Raw genomic sequence first — 25,952 nt, 5'->3', positions numbered from 1 at the left:
CTCCCTGTTACGCCTCAACTGGGGCGGCGTGGCATTTTGACGCATTCCCAGGTCTACCGCTAATGGTAAATCTGGGAATGCACCAAAATCCACGGGGGATGCGTGGGAACATCCACACTCCACCCATGGAACGCCATCCTGGGGCAGAGTAACTCAAGGCATCGATTTGCACTGCCTTGCGTCACTCTAGATGTATCAAGGTGGCCTTGCGTGGCTTGATAAATCTCACTTAGGTTTTGCATCGCCCTTGCGGCCTCTTCTGAGGTGCAAGCGCGGTGCAAAACCTTGGTAAATCTGGCCCTGAGTGCCTTGTTTGGCGTAACTCCCAGGGATTTGACATTGTCAGTGATGGTGGAGTAGAGGGGATAAAGAGTGAATTCATTGCTGCACTGGAAAGTTAAACTTCTCAGGTGAGTTTACAAGAAATTCAGTGTTATGATGCACATACATGGTAATGTAAAGCATTGGCATGGTACGCTTAGATTGGGTTGAGCTATTGGGTCATTTATAAAGTGATACTTAGTGGCTTTAGGGCATTTTTTTATCATTCGAAGAGACTGGGCCCTTGTACACACACAGGGAGCGCATGGAGAGGACACATAATGGGCAACTGTGTAAAATGCATCTATTTTACCATTAAGGGGTTCTGGTGACAACAGATCGAATGCTGAGGCACTTAAAAATGTCATCTGATCTCCAAGATGGTAATATATGATATCATTGTGTATGTTGGGAGTTACTTTTTTATATGACATGTTCCTTTCAGTGCCATTAGCATAAAAAATCTATTTTTAAAAAGGGAAATGTGTATTCAAAATAGTAAGTGGAACACTACCCTATACTCTTTGGTTGCTGCAGTAAAAAGAAAAGAAAATTATTTCAGTATGTAGGTTAAGATCGTACAGTTTTAGGGAATAAACTATATATTGCTTTGCTAAAAAACACTGTCTTAAGTAGTCAGGTTTTTGAACCTGCATGAAGCCTACAAGGTTCAGCTACCCCAGTGTGTCCTGTTTACAAATATAGTGTTCGGGTTTGCTTATCTTTTATGAAAAGGGAACAGAATAGACAACAGGCGATGGTGAAACTTCGTGAAGAAGTTTGGTGCTGTCCTTGTCTAAATACACGGTGGTACTTAGGGACTCATTGGCTGAAGGAAATATAATCAAGCTGTGACTAGGCCTCCCATTGGATGAAATCCGTATTACCCACCACGGGGAAATTGTTGACTGGCAGTGTTTTAGAGACTGGTCAATAGTGCCACTGCCTACGTCAGACTGTGGGCCTCTTGCGTGGGATAGACCGGTCCACAGCGTGTGAGCTGCCGGGTGTCCTGTCTGAGAGTCCGGCGTGTCTGCCGAGCTGGACAGGTCCCTGCCCCCCTCGCCTCCCCCATCCTCCAGCTAGTGACCAATAGCAGCATCTCGTAGAAGGGGGCAAGGGCGGGGCGGCGGCGTTTAAAGCCCCGGGAGATGTGTGGAGAGGTGTGAAGAAGGAAGCGCTGGGGAGAGGAGCCGTGTATGTGGACAGGGGAAGGGTCCGAGGGTGGAAACGTGTTGGTCTGCGGGTGGGAGAGGCCAAGAGAGGAATGGACGAGTGTTGAAGACTCGGCAGCAGGACCTGTGATGGCCAAAGGAGCGCCTAGAGGCCGTGGAGAGTGAAGAGTTGCACAGGGGAGGGGGGCTGGTGCGCAGAAAAGGAGAAGAGGTGCCCAGAGGAGGGGTAGAGGTGCACAAGAGAAGGCGAGAGGTACACAGAGGAGGTGGAGAGGTAACCGGGGAGGCGGAGAGGTGCACCGGAAGGTGCTAATTGAAAAAAGAGAAGAGGTGCATAGCAGAAGTTCCGCGTGGAGACGTGCACAAGAGAAGGCTGCTCAGGAAAGGTGACACTGTGAATAGAGGTGCTGGCCTGGGGTACAGCGTGGAGAAGTGCACAGAGGTGACGGGGCACCCGGGAGAGGTGCAGAGGAGCACTGAAGAGTCCCAGCAGAGCCGGGAGGATGAGCGTCCCGACGGGGGCCCCCGAGCGCTTGGAGCACGTGTTCAGCGCGGCCGAGGGAGAGATGAAGGCGTCCGATGCCGGCGCCCCCCAGGAGCGGGAGGTGAGCGTCAGCCTCCAGGACAAGGAGCTGTGGGAGGACTTCCAGCAGCGCACCAACGAGATGATCGTCACCAAGACCGGCAGGTGAGAGCTCGCGCGAGCGGAGCCCCGTCCCGAGACCCCTAGCACCGAGGCACCCCCGAAGACCCGAGTATCAGTGTGACACCAACAGACCCTCGTCTCGGGGGGATCCCCCCCAGACTTGCCATAAAAGCATCCGCCACCGAAACCCCTATGGTGGGAGGAGGCTGATTGGGACCCCATACCTGAGAGGGAGGCCCCTGAAATGGCAATGAATATAAGGGGCTACCTAGCAGCTGGAACACCATGCCAAGTATCCTGCATAACAGGAGTCCCCCCCGCAAAAGTGGCCAGTGGGAGCCCTGATTCAAGGGGCAGCCTCCCTCCAGGGGACAGGGCCTCGTGTATAACTCGAACCCTTCATACAGCGGGGCTTCCTCGTGTGCAAGGAAGAGGCCTCAATAGTATACACGGGGGCGGGGCGGGGGCTCTTGTGGAATGGAGAGCATTCATTAGCATCTCTTACGTATAACAGAAAGCACTTAATATAAGAAGCCTTGGCAAAGCCTGCAGGTCTGGCTTTAAGGTGCCAATGCATGTAAACACAGGCATTCATAATGCAGCTTGCATGTATTGGATGCATAACTGCTGTTCATGTGTGTTGCATGCACAAGTACTGTTTATCATATGAAGCCCGGCCCTACTGGTGTCCCAGTGCTGAAAGAAACACAGCATACAATGATTGCTTTCTGTATAGATCGCGCATCGGACGTAATGAATTGAACATTACAAACAGCGCGAGGAGTGTGTGTACTTTACAGATGTAATACAGTCCCTCATGCATGCCAAAGGAAGCGATCCCTAGAACGTGGAAAGATACACGAGAAAGCTAATGGCAAGCAGGGAACGAGTTATACTCTGGGTGGCGCCAAAGTCCACGATAAGTATATTTTAAAGCGCTGGTAACAATACGCCTGCAGACAGCTGTGCCCTAAAATGTAGAGCACTTATTACTCAAGGGAGAACCATTAGAGAGGCTGTCCCTTGTACAAGAGAGATCCCACCGCACAGGAGGGTGTTTTCTGCTACATGTTAGATCCTCTCTGATAGTAGGGAACCCCCCTCGAACACACTGGGAGCCCCTTGTCCAAGGGAGAACCCTCCAAATGCACTGATACCCCAAGTACAAGGGCGAGCCTGTCAACTCTGTAAGGGAGGCCTGCCAGGCACCCTGAGCCTCCTAGCATAAGAGAGACCCTCATACACACGGACCCCCCCTAGTCCCAGGAAGGGTACACTCAAACTCACGGATCCCGGAAGCACAAAGGAGAGGCCCCTCGCGCACACCATCCCTCCCAGTGCAAGGGAGAGGCGAGGGCGTAGCTTCAAGGGGGGTGTTGGGGGTATTTCACCCTCCTAATAAATGCATTTTCTGGTAAATAGTTGGGCACATGATTTCAGTCGGGCTTGGTGAGGTGTCAGTCGAATTTTCACACGACAAAAACACACACTCTGTCCCTCTCTCTGTTTTAAAAGTCTTCAAAAATGTTTATTTTGCAAAATATTTTGCTTTCTGTTACTTAGTACCCCTACCAAACCGCATTCCTCTTTCCTTTCCACTGCCCTTAAAGTCCCTCTCATGCGCCCTGCTTGTAGTATAATGTATTTTAACAATATATGGCAGCATGGTTGTTAGGAAATTTGAAGCTCACCCTCCCCACGCGCCACCCCAATCTTGCTGACCAACCTACGCCCAAGGGGTGAGGCTTTTCAAACACAGGGTTCCCGCTAGTACCAGGGTGGGACCCTCAAACACACTTACTCCCTCTAGTACCAGCGAGGGGTCCTCAAACACGCTGAGACCCTAGCACTCGGGAGCGGCCCCTCAAACACACCGATCTCCCCCACCTTGCATTCTGGGACTTGTAGTTATCATTAGAATAATGGGTTTAAATTGTCATCAGGCGGAGTGCCACTAGCTAAAGCTGTCACATAAGACACGAGGCAAGTTGTCGGCTAAGATTGCATGGAATGGGACTTAGTTTGGATGCACCGCTGACAGGTGGCTGACGAACAAGACACATACAAATCCCTTTCTCAGTCATCCCAAACTTTCAGACACAAATCTGCCATGTGGCTTAGTTTTGCCCATCAGTACTGGACTGTTAGAGGTTACCCTGACACGTGACTGTGAATGGGACACGTCGATGCCCCCCTTCCCTCCTACCCCCCATTAGTCCGTCCGGTTCGCAGCAGCTCCTGAAACCTTCCTGCGGAACCGCTTAGGCGGCCAAGACCACTGAATATCGGTGAGATTTTGTAGACTGGGGGGCCACTCTTCACGTTCTAGAGGGGGCCGGGGCCCCATGTTTTCACTTTACGCCTCTGTACCCTCCCTGACGCCGCCAGGCCAGCCTCCGACATCTCAGCGTGAGGGTCTGTTCCACCTTTACAGTCTTTTAGAAGAGGTTCTGACCCGCGACTCATACCCCCAAACCCTTAAAGGCCCTTCAGGGTCGAGACTGACGCTCGACTCACTCTGACCATCTCCAGCCTGCCTTGAAATCCAAGCTGTGGGCGCACCATGGATTAGCATAGTTTCATCAAACTGGGGGTACCAACACATAACCGGAAGCAACCGCCCTTGGGTGTTGGCAAAAGGACCCCTCCTTCCAGACCGCATGTATATAACTACTGCACCGCCACTTTCTTACATTTCCCACATGGCACCACTATTGAACCTCATTGCATAACAAAATGGGGTTTTCCTAAAATATTCTCCGGACCGAAAATCTGTAATGGGAAGCGAGAATGGCATATTCTGTACCCAGCGGAATATGCAGCCGCTCCCCCGCCACACCCTAGGAAATGACCCCCCCCCCCCCCCTGCTCCCCAACATCCAAATATGCACCAAACCCCGCTCACATTTTCAGGAACTATACTTTAGAGCTTTGATGGCACTGGGATAAAATCTCTGAATTGTTTTGTAGCCCACATATAAAACTCAGACGTAACTTTACTCTTTCAAGACATTTTACTCCAGGAGATGTTCTTGGATAAGTTGTGTATGTGAATGTTTGCAGGACATACTTTAATTTCCCAATTTAGCTCTGGAGCCCAATCTAATACGGATTTAAGTATCGTTTCTTAAAGGGGCTATTTAAACCATTACAATCGACATCGGTTAATCGTATTATCTGTACAAAAAAAAAAAAATCCTACTCTGCAAACGTATTTTATCCGATCTCTTCACTTGGCACTATAAATAGGAAACCAAGCAGTTTACATTTCAATAAATCTGTTTTGCGATAGTTTGCAACTCTATTACGATCTGCACTAAATTTCAGTCCCAATAGAATTTACAGGACAATAGTATTTTGAGTGAAATTGCATTCTATATCCATAATCTTCTTTTCCCATTTGCCCCAATGTACCTTTTTGTGGAAATGGCATCCATCCATTTGGAGTTCCAAGTCCCCATGCGGCCATAAGGGCTGAGACCTTGCACCCATCCGTGGTAGCGGCCATAAGGGCTCGGACCTTGCACCCATCCGTGGTAGCGGCCATAAGGGCTGAGACCTTGCACCCATCCGTGGTAGCGGCCATAAGGGCTGAGACCTTGCACCCATCCGTGGTAGCGGCCATAAGGGCTCGGACCTTGCACCCATCCGTGGTAGCGGCCATAAGGGCTCGGACCTTGCACCCATCCGTGGTACCGGCCATAAGGGCTCGGACCTTGCACCCATCCGTGGTAGCGGCCATAAGGGCTGAGACCTTGCACCCATCCGTGGTAGCAGCCATAAGGGCTCGGACCTTGCACCCATCCGTGGTAGCGGCCATAAGGGCTGAGACCTTGCACCCATCCGTGGTAGCGGCCATAAGGGCTGAGACCTTGCACCCATCCGTGGTAGCGGCCATAAGGGCTGAGACCTTGCACCCATCCGTGGTAGCGGCCATGAGGGCTGAGACCTTGCACCCATCCGTGGTAGCGGCCATAAGGGCTGAGACCTTGCACCCATCCGTGGTAGCGGCCATAGGGGCTGAGACCTTGCACCCATCCGTGGTAGCTGCCATGAGGGCATCCGTGGTAGCGGCCATAAGGGCTGAGACCTTGCACCCATCTGTGGTAGCGGCCATAAGGGCTGAGACCTTGCACCCATCCGTGGTAGCGTCCATAAGGGCTCGGACCTTGCACCCATCCGTGGTAGCGGCCATAAGGGCTCGGACCTTGCACCCATCTGTGGTAGCGGCCAAAAGGGCTGAGACCTTGCACCCATCCGTGGTAGCGGCCATAAGGGCGTCCGTGGTAGCGGCCATAAGGGCTGAGACCTTGCACCCATCCGTGGTAGCGGCCATAAGGGCTGAGACCTTGCACCCATCCGTGGTAGCGGCCATAAGGGCTGAGACCTTGCACCCATCCGTGGTAGCGGCCATAAGGGCTGAGACCTTGCACCCATCCGTGGTAGCGGCCATAAGGGCTGAGACCTTGCACCCATCCGTGGTAGCGGCCATAAGGGCATCCGTGGTAGCGGCCATAAGGGCCGAGACCTTGCACCCATCCGTGGTAGCAGCCATAAGGGCTGAGACCTTGCACCCATCCGTGGTAGCGGCCATAAGGGCTCGGACCTTGCACCCATCCGTGGTAGCGGCCATAAGGGCTGAGACCTTGCACCCATCCATGTTAGCGGCCATAAGGGCTCGGACCTTGCACCCATCTGTGGTAGCGGCCATAAGGGCTCGGACCTTGCACCCATCCGTGGTAGCGGCCATAAGGGCTGAGACCTTGCACCCATCCGTGGTAGCGGCCATAAGGGCGTCCGTGGTAGCGGCCATAAGGGCTGAGACCTTGCACCCATCCGTGGTAGCGGCCATAAGGGCTGAGACCTTGCACCCATCCGTGGTAGCGGCCATAAGGGCTGAGACCTTGCACCCATCCGTGGTAGCGGCCATAAGGGCTGAGACCTTGCACCCATCCGTGGTAGCGGCCATAAGGGCTGAGACCTTGCACCCATCCGTGGTAGCGGCCATAAGGGCATCCGTGGTAGCGGCCATAAGGGCTGAGACCTTGCACCCATCCGTGGTAGCAGCCATAAGGGCTGAGACCTTGCACCCATCCGTGGTAGCGGCCATAAGGGCTCGGACCTTGCACCCATCCGTGGTAGCGGCCATAAGGGCTGAGACCTTGCACCCATCCGTGTTAGCGGCCATAAGGGCTCGGACCTTGCACCCATCTGTGGTAGCGGCCATAAGGGCTCGGATGCCGGACCTTTGACCCGTCCGTGGTAGCGCCCATAAGGGCTGAGACGAGACCTTGCACCCATCCGTGGTAGCGGCCATAAGGGCTCGGACCTTGCACCCATCCGTGGTAGCGGCCATAAGGGCTCGGACCTTGCACCCATCCGTGGTAGCGGCCATAAGGGCTGAGACCTTGCACCCATCCGTGGTAGCGGCCATAAGGGCTGAGACCTTGGACCCATCCGTGGTAGCGGCCATAAGGGCTCGGACCTTGCACCCATCCGTGGTAGCGGCCATAAGGGCTCGGACCTTGCACCCATCCGTGGTAGCGGCCATAAGGGCTCGGATGCCGGACCTTTGACCCGTCCGTGGTAGCGGCCATAAGGGCTGAGACGAGACCTTGCACCCATCTGTGGTAGCGGCCATAAGGGCTCGGACCTTGCACCCATCCGTGGTAGCGGCCATAAGGGCTCGGACCTGGCACCCATCCGTGGTAGCGGCCATAAGGGCTGAGACCTTGCACCCATCCGTGGTAGCGGCCATAAGGGCTCGGACCTTGCACCCATCCGTGGTAGCGGCCATAAGGGCTCGGACCTTGCACCCATCCGTGGTAGCGGCCATAAGGGCTCGGACCTTGCACCCATCCGTGGTAGCGGCCATAAGGGCTCGGACCTTGCACCCATCCGTGGTAGCGGCCATAAGGGCTGAGACCTTGCACCCATCCGTGGTAGCAGCCATAAGGGCTCGGACCTTGCACCCATCCGTGGTAGCGGCCATAAGGGCTGAGACCTTGCACCCATCTGTGGTAGCAGCCATAAGGGCTGAGACCTTGCACCCATCCGTGGTAGCGGCCATAAGGTCTGAGACCTTGCACCCTTCCGTGGTAGCGGCCATAAGGGCTGAGACCTTGCACCCATCCGTGGTAGCGGCCATAAGGGCTGAGACCTTGCACCCATCCGTGGTAGCGGCCATAAGGGCTGAGACCTTGCACCCATCCGTGGTAGCGGCCATAAGGGCTGAGACCTTGCACCCATCCGTGGTAGCGGCCATAAGGGCTGAGACCTTGCACCCATCCGTGGTAGCAGCCATAAGGGCTGAGACCTTGCACCCATCCGTGGTAGCGGCCATAAGGGCTGAGACCTTGCACCCATCCGCGGTAGCGGCCATAAGGGCTGAGACCTTGCACCCATCCGTGGTAGCGGCCATAAGGGCATCCGTGGTAGCGGCCATAAGGGCTGAGACCTTGCACCCATCTGTGGTAGCGGCCATAAGGGCTGAGACCTTGCACCCATCCGTGGTAGTGTCCATAAGGGCTCGGACCTTGCACCCATCCGTGGTAGTGGCCATAAGGGCTCGGACCTTGCACCCATCCGTGGTAGCGGCCATAAGGGCTGAGACCTTGCACCCATCCGTGGTAGCGGCCATAAGGGCGTCCGTGGTAGCGGCCATAAGGGCTGAGACCTTGCACCCATCCGTGGTAGCGGCCATAAGGGCTGAGACCTTGCACCCATCCGTGGTAGCGGCCATAAGGGCTCGGACCTTGCACCCATCCGTGGTAGCGGCCATAAGGGCTCGGACCTTGCACCCATCCGTGGTAGCGGCCATAAGGGCTCAGACCTTGCACCCATCCGTGGTAGCGGCCATAAGGGCTCGGACCTTGCACCCATCCGTGGTAGCGGCCATAAGGGCTGAGACCTTGCACCCATCCGTGGTAGCAGCCATAAGGGCTCGGACCTTGCACCCATCCGTGGTAGCGGCCATAAGGGCTGAGACCTTGCACCCATCTGTGGTAGCAGCCATAAGGGCTGAGACCTTGCACCCATCCGTGGTAGCGGCCATAAGGTCTGAGACCTTGCACCCTTCCGTGGTAGCGGCCATAAGGGCTGAGACCTTGCACCCATCCGTGGTAGCGGCCATAAGGGCTGAGACCTTGCACCCATCCGTGGTAGCGGCCATAAGGGCATCCGTGGTAGCGGCCATAAGGGCTGAGACCTTGCACCCATCCGTGGTAGCGGCCATAAGGGCTGAGACCTTGCACCCATCCGTGGTAGCGGCCATAAGGGCTCGGACCTCGCACCCATCCGTGGTAGCGGCCATAAGGGCTGAGACCTTGCACCCATCCGTGTTAGCGGCCATAAGGGCTCGGACCTTGCACCCATCCGTGGTAGCGGCCATAAGGGCTCGGATGCCGGACCTTGCACCCGTCCGTGGTAGCGGCCATAAGGGCTGAGACGAGACCTTGCACCCATCCGTGGTAGCGGCCATAAGGGCTCGGACCTTGCACCCATCCGTGGTAGCGGCCATAAGGGCTTGGACCTTGCACCCATCCGTGGTAGCGGCCATAAGGGCTCGGACCTTGCACCCATCCGTGGTAGCGGCCATAAGGGCTGAGACCTTGCACCCATCCGTGGTAGCGGCCATAAGGGCTGAGACCTTGCACCCATCCGCGTCAGTACATGTCAGCAAGACCATTGCTCTCAGAGCACACTTCACTACTCAGGGCCCCTCACAAACCGCTGAAGACGATTCCACCGCAGATTAGAGAAATACATAATTATCTTGACATTAGGAAAGGTCTAAAGACTCTCCATTTTTAGGTCTGGCTTGACAGCACAGCTGTCACCAGACTTTAGGTGATCAAGAGAAAAGGAGCTTTCCGAATTACTACTGGGAGAGGGTCTTAGGCTCCACCCACACATTGATGACTTTAAGTATAGCTTTTCACTGGACACAAAATGTGTGCTTCCTCTGAAACAGACTCCTTTATTGCACTTTTTGCTGAGTGGGGAAGCTTTTGCTCAATACCACAGGGCTGAGATCGTTATGGTGGCAAGCCAATGACCAGGGCTGTTCCCTCAACTGTTTCTTATGAAAAGTTACGATAAAGGCAGTAGGCCTGAGGTACTTATAGTGAACTGCATATGTTAAAGTCAATAGGCATTTACGGGTGGATTGTTATTATTCTTTATTTAAGCCTGCACCAAGATAGTTTGACATGTGGAATCTCACAGAATACTGTAGTACGCAAGGGTATTGGTGGTAAATACCCCTTCTGGAAAACCATGGGGATACAAGATTTGCACTGTAGTAATTCTTGTTAGGCCCTCTTGATAGAGACAATAGTTTGCATTTCCAAGTGTAAATCTGTACACGCGTGATGGTTGCCTTGTGGAACAGCTCATGCTCAATACAGTTTGCCTGAGTTAGTAATGGCTGTAGGCCGGATCGGTTAGGCGGAAACAGCTATGTCATGCTGATCTGTTTATTATGAAAAGTTATGACAGATATTTGTGGTGAAAAGCACTTGTTAAAATTAGTAGACTTTTAATGGCAGATTGTTATCACATAGTTACAAGCTGAAAACAGGTATTTTATTACATAAAATCTCACAGATTACTGGGCGAGGCCAGAGTTTTGGTGCTGGTCAGTCTATCTGACAAACCCTGGGGGTAGAAGATTTTCACTCTGATAAAGCTTGTTAGGTCCTTTTTACAAAGATTTAAAGAGATTGTATATTGTTTTGACAACTGTCAATTTTTGTCCATGTTTGAAATTTTATAACTCGATGCATAATGTTTGCCACTTAATGTGCACTAGAGAAGTCTCGGTTGGTTATGGTGTCAAGCCAGTGGTGGGTGACAAATCAATGATAATGTTTATAGGTCTTAATGGTTCATGGAAAAATTGTTTTGCCAGATTCCTTAGGTTTGATCTTTGTTACAAAAAGTTATGACAAAGCAAATAGGCCTATTGTATGTATTGTGAAAAGCATGTGTTAATGGCCTAAGGACTTTAAGGGTGGTTTGGCACTGTCCCATGTTAAAGTCTGCAGACGTGTATCTTTTTACTTGTAGTATCACAGATTATCTTTGTAGGCAAAGTTTTTAGTGCTGATTACCACCCTTTCAAGCCCTAGAGGTAGAAGGTTTGCACTGTAGTAATTCTTGATAGAATATTTTTAGAAGGCCGGATAGGCTTAGTTTTCTACCTCGAGTGGCCATGAGATGCTTGTTAAATCCTAGAGTAACGCAACGCAGTGCAAATCGTTGCTTTGCGTTACTCTGCCCCAGGGAGGCATTCCATGGGTGGTGCATGGGTGGTCCCAAGAAAACCCCCTGGTTTTTGGCTCATTCCCAGATTTACCATTAGTGGTAGATCTGGGAATGCGTCAAAATGCTACGCCTCCCCAGGGGAGGCGTAGGAGAAATATCTTTATTTCTTCTTGTTTTTAACTCTTTCTACGGGTGCTGCATATTGTAGCACATGTAGAAAGAGGAAATGCCTCTAAGGGAGTGCAGGAAGGTGTCCCTTCCTGCACAAAAATAATCCTTTCATTGCAGGTTTGGTGTGTACGCCACTGCCTCCCTTGAAGCTTGGATAATGGGACAGCTTTCTGGGCCCCTTTGTAGACAGTGTAGCTGGTCAACCCAAGTAAGGAGTCTTCTACAGGCTTTGAGAACAAACATGCACAATGGCGGCTGCTACGGCACGGGGGTGGTGAGACAGGGCAGGGGCGATGAAAGGAAAAAAAAATGTACCTGTGAACGGCAGCCGCCTCTCCTCCGTCCTCTTCTCTTCCCAGCAGCACTGAACAGAAGCACATAGACTCCCCTAAGCCAATCACAACGCTGCTGTTACCAGCATGCCTGCAGCATCTTGATTGGTCTGAGCAGCCTGTTCGACCACTCAGGCAGTGCCTGGGAGTTTGGGAGAGTTCTCCACCCAGCTGTGCAACATAGCCTGGTGGAGAAATGCGAAGTGCACATGTCTGTTTGGTCGGCCCAAGACGGCCGGCCAAACTGACATGCGCACTTATGGTGCACATATTTTCTCCTCCCCCTGCTTTGACAGCCCGCCTGCCCTAACCTGGCTCCGAGTCCTTGCTGAAAAATAAAATAACAACAACAATGTGTTATCATCATTTTAGTTTTCCTTTTTTTGCACTGCTCAAAGAGCAGTGCGGCGACGCTCCACCGCCTAAGCGGAGGAGCCGCTGCTGAGCATTGTCTCCTCAGCTGATTCAGCTGCCAGGAGGTGGAAGACGAGCAGGGTAGGACTGGAAACCAAAGCAGCGCTAGCAAAAATGTTCAAACCAGCCCTGCTCCCTTCTAGCTCCTGTCTCACTTCTTTTTCCTATCGTCTGAAGCACCCGCTGTGCCTGTGGTAAATCCCTGGGGGAACTCCAGAGAGAGGCAGAGGTGCCAGCAGCAGCACTCTGCCTTCAAAAACCAGCTTCCAGTGGCAACAGCCCACTAGGAAAATGCCCAGCAGAATAAATGGGCAGGCCGGGCCTGACGAGGAGAGCTGCAGGCACAGTACAGCCTGCCGACCCGAGGCCTTGGATCATCGGAATAGCATAGGGCAGGCACTGTGACGAGAAGCAGGCAAACCAGCAATCAAGAACTACCAACACCCACCAACCCTGCCTAGTACGAAGGGGCAAAGCAGGTGCTCACCAAAATACACTGCACATGCTTCACCTAAGCCAGAGCATGCACAGTGTGTCTCTTTACAGCAAGTGATTAGCTAAAGACTCAGCAGCATTCGGCGAAACCTTCCCCTTTCAAGCTGGTCACAGACTGAGGTGGTGTCACTGATCTCACCATGTGGCGAGTTAGGAAAGGGCCATATTCGCTGATTGACAGAAGGGCCGTCATGTTATGTTATGTTATGTTAGGATATCCTAAAAAGCGCGCAGCTGCCCCAGCAAAGGGGCGTCCCGGCGCTAATAGCATTAAAGGCAGCTGACCGCAAGGGAAACCTATCATAACTAAAGAGAAGAAACCAATAGGCTGATACAAGCCACAGAGGCAGGCAGAAAGGGAGGAAACTGCAAGAAGGGCCTAAAGTGAAGGGAAAAGATGGGTCTTCAGTGCTTTACGAAAGCCAGATAATTATCCATACTCCGGATATGTACAGGGAGGATTAACAGCATTATAGGCCCCAGGGCAAAGCAGTGCACTGGGCCCTGCCTACACAACCACGCACAGGAGTTAAAATGTGTAACGAAAAATTAGTGTTAGATTCTGGTCTGCTTGGAACCCCTATGCTCGTGGGGGCCCGGGGCAGCTGCCCAGCGTGCCCATGCGTTAAGACAGCACTGAGCCTTGGGCATCAGAGGGATTAAGCAAAAGGCACCAGGGTTGCATTCATCCAGTCTGTCACAGGAGGAAGAGACCCTACAGCCCTGGCAGACCAGATACAACAATTCCGAAATCAAATTCTGCGACTGCTGGCACATACTCTGCAGCACATGTGTCAGTGAAAAGTGCAATGACTGCCCGATTCTCACTCAAAGCGAGGGTCAAAATAACACAGCAGTATGGTCATAATTATTTATTTGTAAAACAAAATAGTCTGAAAATATAGAAGGCCTGGGGCCACAAACCCCTTCTTAATGAGCCGCCCCTGGGGCTTGCCCGTCCACTGCAGATTGGTCACAGGGATTGGCCCCTCGATTAGTGCATCCTTGCCACTGACCGTTGTAGGTATTTCTAATTTTCATATTTGCTGCAAGTGATTGTTCACCCCACACTCTTCTTAATTTGTTGATTCATTAATTATTATAGATGTCCCTTTATCAAGTATGTCCTGTTGAGACCCCTGTATCACATTGAGGGCCTAAACCAGGGGTGGCTTCCCCGCAAAGGCAGAGGAGCGTCGCCCCACGGCTGCAAAGCAGTCAAAGTAAGAACAAATACAATTATAATAACTCGAGGTTATTGTCATTGTATTTGTTCCTGCTGTGCAGCTTTGTTGGGCGGGCTGGCGGGGCTGCTCTGCTCTAAGAGCAGGGGAAGAGTGGTTTGCCCACTCCAAGTACGCACTGACTGTTTGGCCGGCCCTCTGGGGTCGTCCGAAATAGTCATGCGTGCTTTGCATGTTCTCCATGCAGGCTGCATTACAACCTGCATGGAGAACATGCCACGCCCACATTCCCTAGCTGAGCGCCAATCCACGGCGCTCAGACCAATCACAATGCAGCGTTGTGATTGGCTTAGGGAAGGGAGCCTGGCTGCTTCCTTTTCCAGAGAGGCGAGACTGAGACAACGTGCGGTAGAGCGGCGAGAACATACTTTTAAAAAACTTTATTTTGTTTTTACATCACCCATCCGCTCCCCTCCCCGAAGCCCCTTCCCCTGCCCGCCACTCCTGATCTGTGCTGGCCGCTACTGGTCGAAACGCCACCATTAACATAGCATAACAAACAACTACATTCTACCTTTGTACTATCATTTTACCAGGAATGTTGTTTGTTATAAATACACAAAAGTGTGCATCACAGCCACTTCCTTTTAGCTACTCTTGGATGTGGCTTTTCTTCTTTCACTGGGGACACATCACACTTATGTTGTTACTCTCATGTTTGGATATTGACTATTTAAATGATAGTTTTGGATACAAATCTATCCTTAAAAAATGCAAAGTGTGATGGCTGTATGGTTGACTAATTTAGATGGCATTCATTGCATACAGTACGTTTTACTGAATATTGAAACTGTGTACCACTGATACCAATGAGAACCACTGTTCATGATAAATTACCAATTGCCCAGGGTTCCATGGGTTTATGGGTTGCTCTTGTTTTGTGAATGCAGAAATAAACACCGCCTGAACATTGTTATTGTCAAATACAATAAGTGGTGGGTCTCAGACTTGTGTTTTGGGGAGCCAACAAAATGTAATTGTTGAGCAAGAATCTGCTGGCTCTTGGGCCTTACCCCCTTGCCTCAGCCCCTCAAACCCCAGGAGGAAGTGCAAGAGAAATAACATAGTGATAACCTGTACTGGCAGGGGGGGAAGCACGGGGAGAGCATGGAATAGGACAAGAGTAACAGCAAGAGTTGAAGGTGAAGGGATGCGTCGGAAGGCAAAACGAAGAAAGGTGAAGGTAAAGCCAGAGCAAGATGCACACTTAGGAGACAGAAAGAGAACAGAGGGAGGAGAAAGTGGTAAAAGGGAGAGAAGGGGCAGAAGCGGAGGAGAATGCAAAACGAAGCACAAAAAAGATGCCCTCCTTAAAAGCATTCTCGAAAAAAAAAAACTCTAACCATTCTTTCGGCCCCATCCCTAGTGACATCGCCATTGACTTCTACACCCACACTTTTTCCTATTGGACCAGTCTTGTTAACCACTTCCTCAGCCAAGGCTCCCTTTCTGTTGCCTTAAAACAGGTCAGGTTACCCCACTTCTTAAGAAACCCTCCGCTGATGCGAATGACCTCAACAAGTTCCGCCCCATCACCAACCCCCCTTTTCTTGCAAAAATCACAGAAAGATGTGTAGCAAAACAACTTTCCCTTCATATCAAGGATAACAATCTTCTTGACGAATTCCAATCTGGCTTCATGCAAGACTGCAGCACTGAAAAAGCCCTATCGACGACGCCCTGCGTGTTCTTGACTCGGGGGAGTCTTGTCTTTTGATTCTTCTAGACCTTTCTGCAGCCTTTGACAATGTTAATCACAACACTCTTCTGAACACCTTAAAACAGAGAATGGGCTTGGAAGGCACAGTACTTAAATGGTTTGCTTCATTCCTCTCGGATAGATCTCAAGTGATTAAAATATCTAACAGCCTTTCGTCTTCAATGGCGGTAGGTCAAGGCGTCCCTTAAGGATCTATCCTTGCACCCACTTTGTTCAATATTTATTTGGAACCTTTGGAAATCTCCTAAGTAATTCTGGGATCCTTTACCACCTCTATGCTGATGACACCCAAATCTACTCAAGGTGTCTTCCGCACACGACATCTCAATCCTTAACACTACTCTCAACTCTATCCAAAACTGGATGTCAGCTCATCAACTCATTCTGAATCCTTCCAAAACTGAATTCCTCCTTCTCTCTACCTCACTTTCTCCTCCTCCTGTTCAATCTTGAATGGCAAAGCTGAATTTACTCAACAACAAACTTATCATTGTCAACAGCGCTAAATCTCTTGGAGTCATACTAGAAAAAAGGCTCAGTCTACACTCCCACATCAATTCCATTGCACAGAGGGCATGTTACCAACTGCGCCTCCCTGGGGGACTCGACGTTTCTTTCTGGAGAAAGACCTAAAAACCTTGGTCCAATCTCTGGTTCTCTCTAGATTCGACTATTGCAATTCTCTTCAAGCTATCCTCCCCAAATCCCACCTTTCTCCTCTTAAATCCGTACTCCAGTCAGCTGCTCGTTTTGTTTTTGGGGCCAAAAGAAATTATCCCATCACACCCATACTGTTTTCTCTTCGATGGCTTCCTATTGAAGCAAGGTCAATCTACAAGACTGCCTGTATCACCCACAAAGCCTTGCACACTTCCTCCCCTTGATACCTGGCAAATAAACTTAAAATTGCTGGAGGCTCTAGACCTTCACGTAATGCTGAAAACGTACTGCTTGAGCCCCCCACCTTCAAAAGAGAAAGATCAATGGCTCAATACTTCTCAGGGAATGCAGTTAGAATCTGGAACTCGCTTCCTCCATTTCTCTGTACCACCACCTCTACCTGGACTTTCAAAACGGACCTCATATCTCTTCTCGTCCAAAGACACTTCCAGAATTAATACATCCCTTTTCATGTCCCCCAAGGCTGCTTGGCATTCTCCTGATGTTCTAAGTTCTTACAATGCTGTAAATATGTTTTCTATGCCTGTAGTAACCTAATCCCAATTTTGTTGTGTGTGTTTTGTTGTTGTTATTGCCACCTCTTATTTTATTTTACTTTTTCAACTATTCCATTTGTATCTGTAACGTGTAAGTTTGTAAATCTGCTCATGTAACATACTTGGTTCTATTGTAAAGCGCTCTGACACCTTTGGGTAAAGTCTGCGCTATATAAAAATTGCCTAAATAAATAAAAAGAAACAACAGCAATGGAATACACAGATCAGTTGCAGACAGGTTAACTCAAAGACAAACAGGCAGGGAGACAGAGCAGGCAGACATGAAATGAATGCAGTGTAATATCGCCTTCATCATTATTGGCTGCAGTGCTTAATTTGTAAAAAAAAAAAAAAAGTGGCAGGACTCTCGTCAGGAGGCCACTGTAGCTTGCACCAGACATTGCCTCTGCCATGCTGCCAATGATAGTAAAAACACAACTATTAACCATTACACAACTACAATTGTGGCAAATCTGACTATTTCAGGCTCCCAAGCTATAGAATTGGCTTGGGCGGCAGGTAATAGTCATATTTAATGTATACTGAATTAACAATTAACTGTTGTGGTCATCTCGAAATTAGCCAGACAGGGCCACCTTGTGGCAGATTGTCACACACGCCGATGTTGACAATTAAGTGCCGGTGCCGAACACCAGAAACCACCGGCTCAAATTAAGCACTGATTGGGTGGTGCAGGAGGCCAATCTTGGCTAGAACCTATTTCGTTCTTTTACATGCTGGCAACATTGAGATATTACAATGCCCCACTTGGTGCGCATTGCTAATGGATGTGAAGACAGTTCGATAAAGCCACTGTAGGATTTATCAATTAACCACCACATTTAGTGTCGGGACAGCAGATGACTGTGTTTTAGGTCACTCATTTTTGGTCTGTAGAACCATGAACCCATAATTAAACACAGAAGAAGCATGTCACAGACATACATCACTGTGAGTTTTGTAGCATATGCATGTCAAAAAAGTAGCATAAAAGCGAGCAAAACTGGGAAAATTCAAAACTGAATAGGATACAATGATTAGAGCAATATAGCCCTCTTCTTATGACATACAGAAGAAAGATGCAAAAACAACAGATGATGGACGGAATGCTGTGCCAATCAAACATTCACCCCAAGTCACAGATCTGGGTTAAAGCCATTGTTTTTTGCAACACCACACCATTCCAGTTTAGACCCAGCCATATGCAAATCAGTCTTGACCTTGCTCCCCATGGGAACAGTCCACCCCGAACTGCCAGGCCAGGTCCTCCCTGGACCAGAAAAAAAGTAACCTAGGACTGGTTTCGGGGTTTCACCCCTCTTCAGCCAGGATAGCTTGAATCTGGTGGTGTGGTGAGCACGGGACCCACATCTGGGCATACCCTTCCCACGTAGGGCGACAAATGCAAAAACAACGGATGATGGAAGGAATGCTGTGCCAATCAAACATTCACCCCCAGTCACAGATCTGGGTAAATCCATCGTTTTTTGCTCCCGATGCCATTCCAGTTTGAACCCAGCCATATGCAAATCAGTCTTGACCCTGCTCCCTATGTGAACAGTCCAACCCGAACTACCAGGCCAGGTTCTCCCTGGACAAGAAGCAGAAGAAAGAAGCAGAAAGCAGCATCCATATGTGTACTTTGCATCATCTTAAGGGGTCATGTAATTAGTTTTGCTTGAAAAGTTTCAAATTTTACATTCATAAATATAGTTTGCGTATGCAGATAGATAGATAATGTTTGGCATATGCAGTAATGTAAAAGTTAAGTGTCTCATTTTTCTGCATCGGTTATCATAAAGTAGGAGCAGTGCACCATGCATATACCAATATGGGCTGTGACAAGGTGCACAGAAATCAAAATACTTTTTGCAAAGGCAGAGAGTGCGAGGTGCAATGTGAATCCTGCCCACGCATCACTAATACAATACCAGAATAATAGGGTTGCCACTGTTGGTACTAAAGCACTCCTATGCCAATCCAAAAAAGAATACATCTGTGCTTAGTGCAAAAAATAAGAAATTATCCAGCATCGGTAGATACACAACATTACCAAGGGAAAAATTGGCAAAGGACCTTTCAACAAATACATGCAGAGGACTCTTCTTCTTTTTTTTTTTTAAAAACAGATTTTATATGTCAGAGTGACACATACAATGCAGATCTCTGAATCCCAGAACCAGCTGCCACATATAAGATACAAAGATTGACTTTGAAGATTTTGCACATTTATGAACAAAAGAATATGAAAGGCAATACAAATAAAATCAATTCCTGCAAAACAACCAACATACACCCCTCCCTCCCCTCCCCCCACCACACTGTCTCCTTATTCCGGAACAATATATCACAGACTTGGACTGCCATTGATCTACACAAGAGCTTAACAATCACTATACCATTTCTCGCCAAGGAACTGCGAGCAGCACAGGGAAATAACGTAAGGTACTGGAGAGGCCAATAGGTCACTGTGGGTCTTGGCCCAGCCCCCCTGCGGCCCCAGCCCCCCTGCGGCAGCTCCAGCTCAAGACCCCGATAATCCGCCCAGCACCTCCAGATCTTGTAGTGTTTCTGGGGGCACCCTCTAGCTTCAAAGATTGGGAGTTCGAGGCCCATACAGAAGTCCAGACCATTTTTCCAACTCGAAACCGAAGGGGTAACAACTGCCTTCCAGGCTCTAGCTATATCCCTCTTCGCTAAAGTGAAGCCTAGGAGCATGAGATGTCGCTTATAAATATTACCCCCGATCCCTTCCATCACATGTAGAAGGACAAGCTTAGGCGATTTAGGGAGCTCCCATCCCAATACCTCAGAGAGACAAGCCAAAACTCCCCTCCAGAATCGTGCGAGCGCTGTGCAGTGCCATATGGTGTGTAACAGCGTCCCCTCTCCGTGCCCACAACGGAGGCACACCAGGGAAGCCACCAAGCCCGCCCTCCAGAGCCTAACCCGGTGGAGGTATTTGAATTGAATCAACCGTATGCTCATTGCAAAAGCTGCCCCTCGCCGGGACCAGTGCGTGACGAAGGACTGATAGATTTTAGAGATCTTATGGTCTAGGAGGTCCCCCATAAATACCTTCGCCTCTACTGGGCTGATCTCCGGCAGCGAGTCCAGGCCCTCCAAGCTGGGGGAGATAGCATGCTAAATTGCAGATATTTGAAGAATTGCGTCTTTGGCATCTGGTAATCCTTCTGAATGTCTTGAAATGATTTTAAAATTGTGCCCCGCATAGCGAGGATTCTTCTTTTAATTAGATTTGAGTTGTCAATGCATGAAACACGCTATGTTTATTAGTTATATGATAAATACGTCCACAGTCATGGGCTTATGAAACACCATATGCTGATATTATTTTAACTCTGCATCCATATGGGTGGACATTATGTTAACTCTGCCTCCGCACCGGAGGACATTCTTCACAAAATATTTGTGCCATTGACAGTGCAAAATGGATCCAACATGATAATTGCATATTTTGACCCAGAAATGTAACTACCGCTGATCCACCAGTATGTGTAGGAGTGACTGTTTCCACCACATTAAGTGACAAAATATACACTTTTTAAGTGGTTGCCCCACATACATGTTAAATGAAAGCAACTGTTAAGGTTTGAAAGTCATGCAAATTAATAATTCTACACAACACATAATAATGAGGGTAGCTCATATTCAGTGCTCCTATATTTAAGTGCTTTGCTGCCCAGGGGACAGAATGTGAACAGGTGACATTGACTTTGTTCTTATTCGAAAGAATACACTAGTATTATTATTGCTGATCAGACAACAATCCTTGGCACACGCATGCATCATGAGTAACCTAGAATTTTCTTCTCAATCTCAATGTATCAAAAACTTCCATATCTCAATTAGTTTTTTTCTCTAGCTAATTTTATATTTGAGGAAGCATCGTATACTAGCTTTAAGCATATTTTAACAGGGGCTATTTTCACATTGCAGGTTGTCCTGGGGCATTAGAGGGTATGATGTTTTTTTGTTGATGATGGGAAATTGCATATGTAATTAAGGACTTTATTGGGTCATGTGATTGTGTACTTTGGCGAAGCCTATTTTTTATACGGTATGTTTTCAGCATATTTTAATAGAGCTCATCTTATTTTGTATGTCCTTTTTTGGATTTTTGATGGGGTGAAGATTTACTAACATTATTCGTAACCAAGGGCTAAGCTGGTTATTTGAATGTGTATAAGGATTGTTTTAATACTGTATTATTTTATTGCATTTGCACCTTTATAGTCTATTGATCAAAACAAAGTATTCCAATGAAACCACATAGCAGGCGGGCACCGATGAGAGTAGGTGCAAATGCCGTAAATCGTTTGAATACCTATAAGGGGATCTGTGAAAAAATACTATGCAACCAGTCCTGCTCTGGTGCACCTCCCTCCTTCTTCCTGTTGGCTTGTAGATGATGCAGTTCTTGGATAGAATGCGCTAATGACCCAAGTCCAACACATACCAATGTTGCATCACCCTGAGGCGTATGGTCTCAATTTCTCTTTGATAGCGTTAAGGCAGAGCTTAGTACTGTTTATGAGTTTCATCATTTCCTGTCTGGCTATTTGTAACCAGTGGATGTTGGCTTTTGTTTGAATGGCGAGAAAAGGTATTGATTCTCTGGCATTTACTTCTGTGAACAGTCTGATTTCTTCTGGAATGTCCTTTTACTGAGCCCAGCCAAAAATACTCTGCAGTTCTTCTCCTTCAACCCCCTTGGCTCTGGAGGGGCTCAAAAGCATCCTGGCTAAGGAGAGTGTGTACAAAAATATAAGAGTACATAACTTGAAAAGCATTAGTAGAATGTAGGATCATCTTCGGGAGAGATGTCTGTCGTCTGGATCTGTCTTTTGTTGTTTGTTGTCTGTGGTCCTGTGTTGGGTGGCTGTTGTCTGTGCTTTGGTGTCTTATGTTTGTTGTCTGGGTACCCAGGGATGTTTTCGTTTTGGCGCGGTGCAGAAAAAAAGTCTCTAAAAATGAAGTCACAAAAGTAAATTGAATTCAGAAGTACTTGAGCAACTAGTCTTTTGAGAGTCCGGATTAGAGGAATGGGGAGTTACAGCAATGTTGGTGCACTTACAGTTCATTTGTGGACCTTTGGAGTAACAGTTATGGGTCATGAGTTAACTGGGAAAAGCATGTTTGTTAGGCAATTTATTGGAACATTGCTGTTTATCTGTAAAATGATCCTGCATATGGTTTTACTGGGGAGCGAATTTTCTATCGCGATTGGACAGAGGTAAACAATTTTTAAGGACATAGGCGAGTTTTTTAAGGTTTTTAAATTGATTTCAGTGAGTGTGGGAATTTTGGAGAATTTTTGGTTTTTAAACTAATTTTAATGTGGTTTGGATTATGGGTTTCTCCGGTGGGGGCTGTTCTGCTCCCTCATCAGACTGTCTTTCCTCCAGGGGATCGTTCAGCTAACCCACCTCCGGGGATCAACAGCTGAGGGGGCACTGGGCCTCCTGTGGGCACCTGGATGAAGATCTCTAGTGTTGATTCCCGGTCGATATAGCACTGCCGTTCGGAGGTTTTACTGTGTTTACTTAAACATTTTATATTATCCCTTCTGTTTGGTGTTAAAGGTTTGAAGTTTTCCCTAGCGTTACTGTTAAATAAAACGTTTTGAGTTATCCCTACTGTTGTGATGTTGCCTTTTTACAGTTGTGGTGAATTTTCTGGAAGCGAGTGTGAAGTGGGTACTGGTGCTTAGGTTGTGGATCACTGCGTGTTTGGGGGATTCTGGGGTTAGCTCTGTGTGTAGGGATTCTGTGAGGGTATTCCTGATGACAGTCTTTTCTGTTCATGGTGTACTTTGAGGTGATAATGGTGGCCTTGTGGTTTCTTCAGAGGCAGTGGTGGCACTCTAGGATGGTTTGAGGCTGTCCACTCTTTGGCTTTCTGGTGCGAGCACTCAGTTAGATTCCCCTGGGGTCCAGTGGCTAAGTTCTTTCCTCATCAGGCTCCACCTGTACATTCATGGTCGCCAACCCCTTCGGAGGTGCTTTTGCCAGTTTCTTGGTCACTCGAGCAGCACCACGGGGAGGAGAGTATAGGCAATAGCCTGTCCACCTCTGGCCCAGGGATTTCTCCCATGCGACTTGCAAAGACAATTCCCTGAGGCGGTATGGTGATGGTCGGACATGTCATCTTCCTTGCTGTGTTTATTTGTCCTGGCCCAGTATTGGGTAAGACGAAGGGGGCTCCTAGTGCAGAAAATGCACCCCGTGGCTAGGTGCAGCTTTGCCTGGGCTGCTTCCTCCTTTGAAGATGTGATTCCCTGCGTTCTCTAAATGCTACTGCTTTGGGTGTTTCTACCAAGCGATGGTGTGCCCGGCCGGTCCACTGCTGTGCTAGGCTATACAATTTTAGGAGAATTTCCATATAATCCCGGACTGCTCCTCTGAGGAGTGCTAGTCGGTCCGGGGTTTGCCCTGGCTAGCATCCTCGAGGAGTGGGCAGATGTCGTTGGCCTGCACTCTGGGAGGAGAGACCAGGGGAGGAGCAGGCTATAGTTGTGTTCTCATTGAACTGGATTGACATTCTCAATTTGGACAATAGGTCCCGCCCCAATATATTGATTGGGGAGGAGGGCTTGTACAATTGTTCCTTTATCTTACTTCCTCCTATTTCCAGCTCGAGGGTTTCAGTAAGAGGGACTTTTGCCATGGATCCTGAAATCCCATGTATCGTGGCAGTGGTCTTTGATTGAGGTACTGCTCCTTCCCGTCGGCATGACCTTGCTGCCCCAGTGTCCACCAGAAAGTGGTACGGCATTTTGCTTTCGAGTATTGTGACAACGGAACCTCCTCAAGGCTTTCCGGCGCTGCCAGGGTGTTGAGCATGTGATTATGTGCCTGGGTGGTCTTTGGCGAGTGCTCCCTATCTACACCCTGGACGCAGAAAGGCCCCATTCTAGGCTTTCACCTTTGCTGTCAAACTCGAAGGAGCTGAAACCTTTCTCTTTGCTGCTGCTAGCTCTGTGGTTGTGTATGGTGTGTGTTGGGGCCGAGCCTCTGTCTGCCCACAACCTTAGCAGGGTCATTTGCCGGTCTCTCTCTTGACCCTTGTGTCTGGTCTGAATGAAAGTTTTGGTAAATTCTATCGTATTGGTATTGAACTTGCCACCCTTAGACCAGGGAAATGGGCTGGGTTAATATGGGCATGCCACTCGTGGCAGTGTCTTTCTAGTCTCCAAAGCCTGGTTGGGGATCTTTGCTTGCATGTGGTCTAATAGAGTCTTCTCCATGAAGAATTGGGAAATTTGTGTGTTTGAAAGGTTTGCTAACTTTTGGTTATCCTGAGATTTGCTTTAAAATTAATTACCAGTTACTCTTGTTTGGGGTAACTGTGTACACAGGGGTAGTACCAAAAACTGAATCTGCTGGTTATGAGCTCAAAAAACAACCTGATGCATCAACAAACATTGGTTAACATAGAAACAGAGACAATAATGCAATGAAGCAGTAAAAACCTGTAACAAAAGTGCAACTCTTAGTTCAGTGCAATGCAGATTATTTTGCAGCAGAAAACTAGCAATAATGAATTTCTGAGTTGCAAAAACGTTATCACTTAAAAGCACAGACTTAATAACAAGACATAACATTTAAACATGCAGCATGATTTGCAAAATTTCAACAGCACCACAACATCAATAAATGTATACAAATGGAAAAGATCTAATAGAGACTGAACAGGTTGACAGAAAATATAGTTATTTTGTCCAAAAAACTGAGCTCTCTTCTACTGCTTATAGCTCAAGAAGAGGGCATGCTCTGCACAGTTCGCAGAGCTGGATGAGCCTGAGAGTCTGTTGCTACCGGCTCGGCGGACAAAAACTAGCAACAATCTAAACAGAGAAATAGGAATAACCTGCTAACTATCAGCCCTCCGTGGCCAGACACAAGCTATACCCGATTCACGCATGTCCGATATTTTTCCCTAACTGCCACATTAAACCCTATATTACACCCAGGGGATGTGCATATCACTGCTTAATGGCCAGTGATCCAAGCGGAGAGAAAAAAGGGAACACCTCTCACTTCTTTCAGGTGCTATCAGTGTTGGAATCAGAGCCCTTAGTGCTTTTAGTATGAGATGTTGGCTCTATATCACACCCAGCGCCTATGCGAACCGACTTGCCACCATGTCCAACGCACCTAGCTATCCCCTACTGACACCCAGGTACTAAGTTTATCATCTGAACCACGCCAAGAGGTACAAGTGATCCCTTACTGACACCCAGGGACAAGCCGTACACTGCACCCAGGATAAAATATCAATAATTGAAGCTACCTCCACCTTCTTCCAGTGTGCTGACTAGGAGAAAAATCAAAAGAGATTTATGCGCTTGTCCTAGTTTGCCACTATAGGGACTAAGGATCAGATGTAGCTCTCTTACCCTCTGATGGCTGCCTTTGGATGGACCTCCGCCATGTGAATTCATCAGAACTTCTAATCAATTATGCCTTCTGCTCACCGATCATTTTGCACAGATGAATTCATTCGGGCTGGGTCCTTCCTACGACAGCAGTTGGGCTCGTTGAACCAATCTCTCCTGGCTGGCTCACCAAAATGTTGCTCGGATATGAATTTACCTTAAATAAATAAAAAGACAAGAGGCATTTGGCAAACAGGAACAAGTTGGTTTAAGTAAACGCTGCGGTCGGGAGAACCTGGTCAGAATGCGTCTGCTCAATGTACAGTTTTGGCCATTAATTTATACAGTTCATGAGGTACAACAAATCTATTTTCTACATTCCAAAAAAGCATCTCAATTGTAAATCAACAAATGCATGCATCTGATAAGGACACAGATGGCTCTCGACCTTGGGGAGAACTAGTGTGGGCCAGTGTGGATGTGTCCAGATGTCCGGCATTAGGAGCGCAAGATCACTACATGTGGTGTGCCTATCGTGTCCTGATTGGT

At 48.7% G+C, this 25,952-nt stretch overlaps 1 protein-coding gene across 1 annotated transcript in view; it reads left to right on the top strand.

The window, feature by feature from the left end:
* Positions 1–1,529: 1,529 nt before the first annotated feature.
* Positions 1,530–25,952, top strand: part of LOC146857229 (T-box transcription factor T-A-like) — an 80,576-nt gene continuing 56,153 nt past the window's right edge. Inside the window, exon 1 of the mRNA XM_085647717.1 lies at positions 1,530–2,184. Coding sequence (XP_085503843.1) covers positions 2,000–2,184 — 185 coding nt within the window. The 5' untranslated portion in view covers positions 1,530–1,999. The remainder of the gene's footprint in view (positions 2,185–25,952) is intronic.

This window comes from Triturus cristatus, chromosome 3_2, assembly GCF_964204655.1.
Source record: "Triturus cristatus chromosome 3_2, aTriCri1.1, whole genome shotgun sequence".
In the NCBI taxonomy this organism is placed as follows: domain Eukaryota; kingdom Metazoa; phylum Chordata; class Amphibia; order Caudata; family Salamandridae; genus Triturus; species Triturus cristatus.
This window is presented reverse-complemented; position numbering and strand designations above follow the sequence as displayed.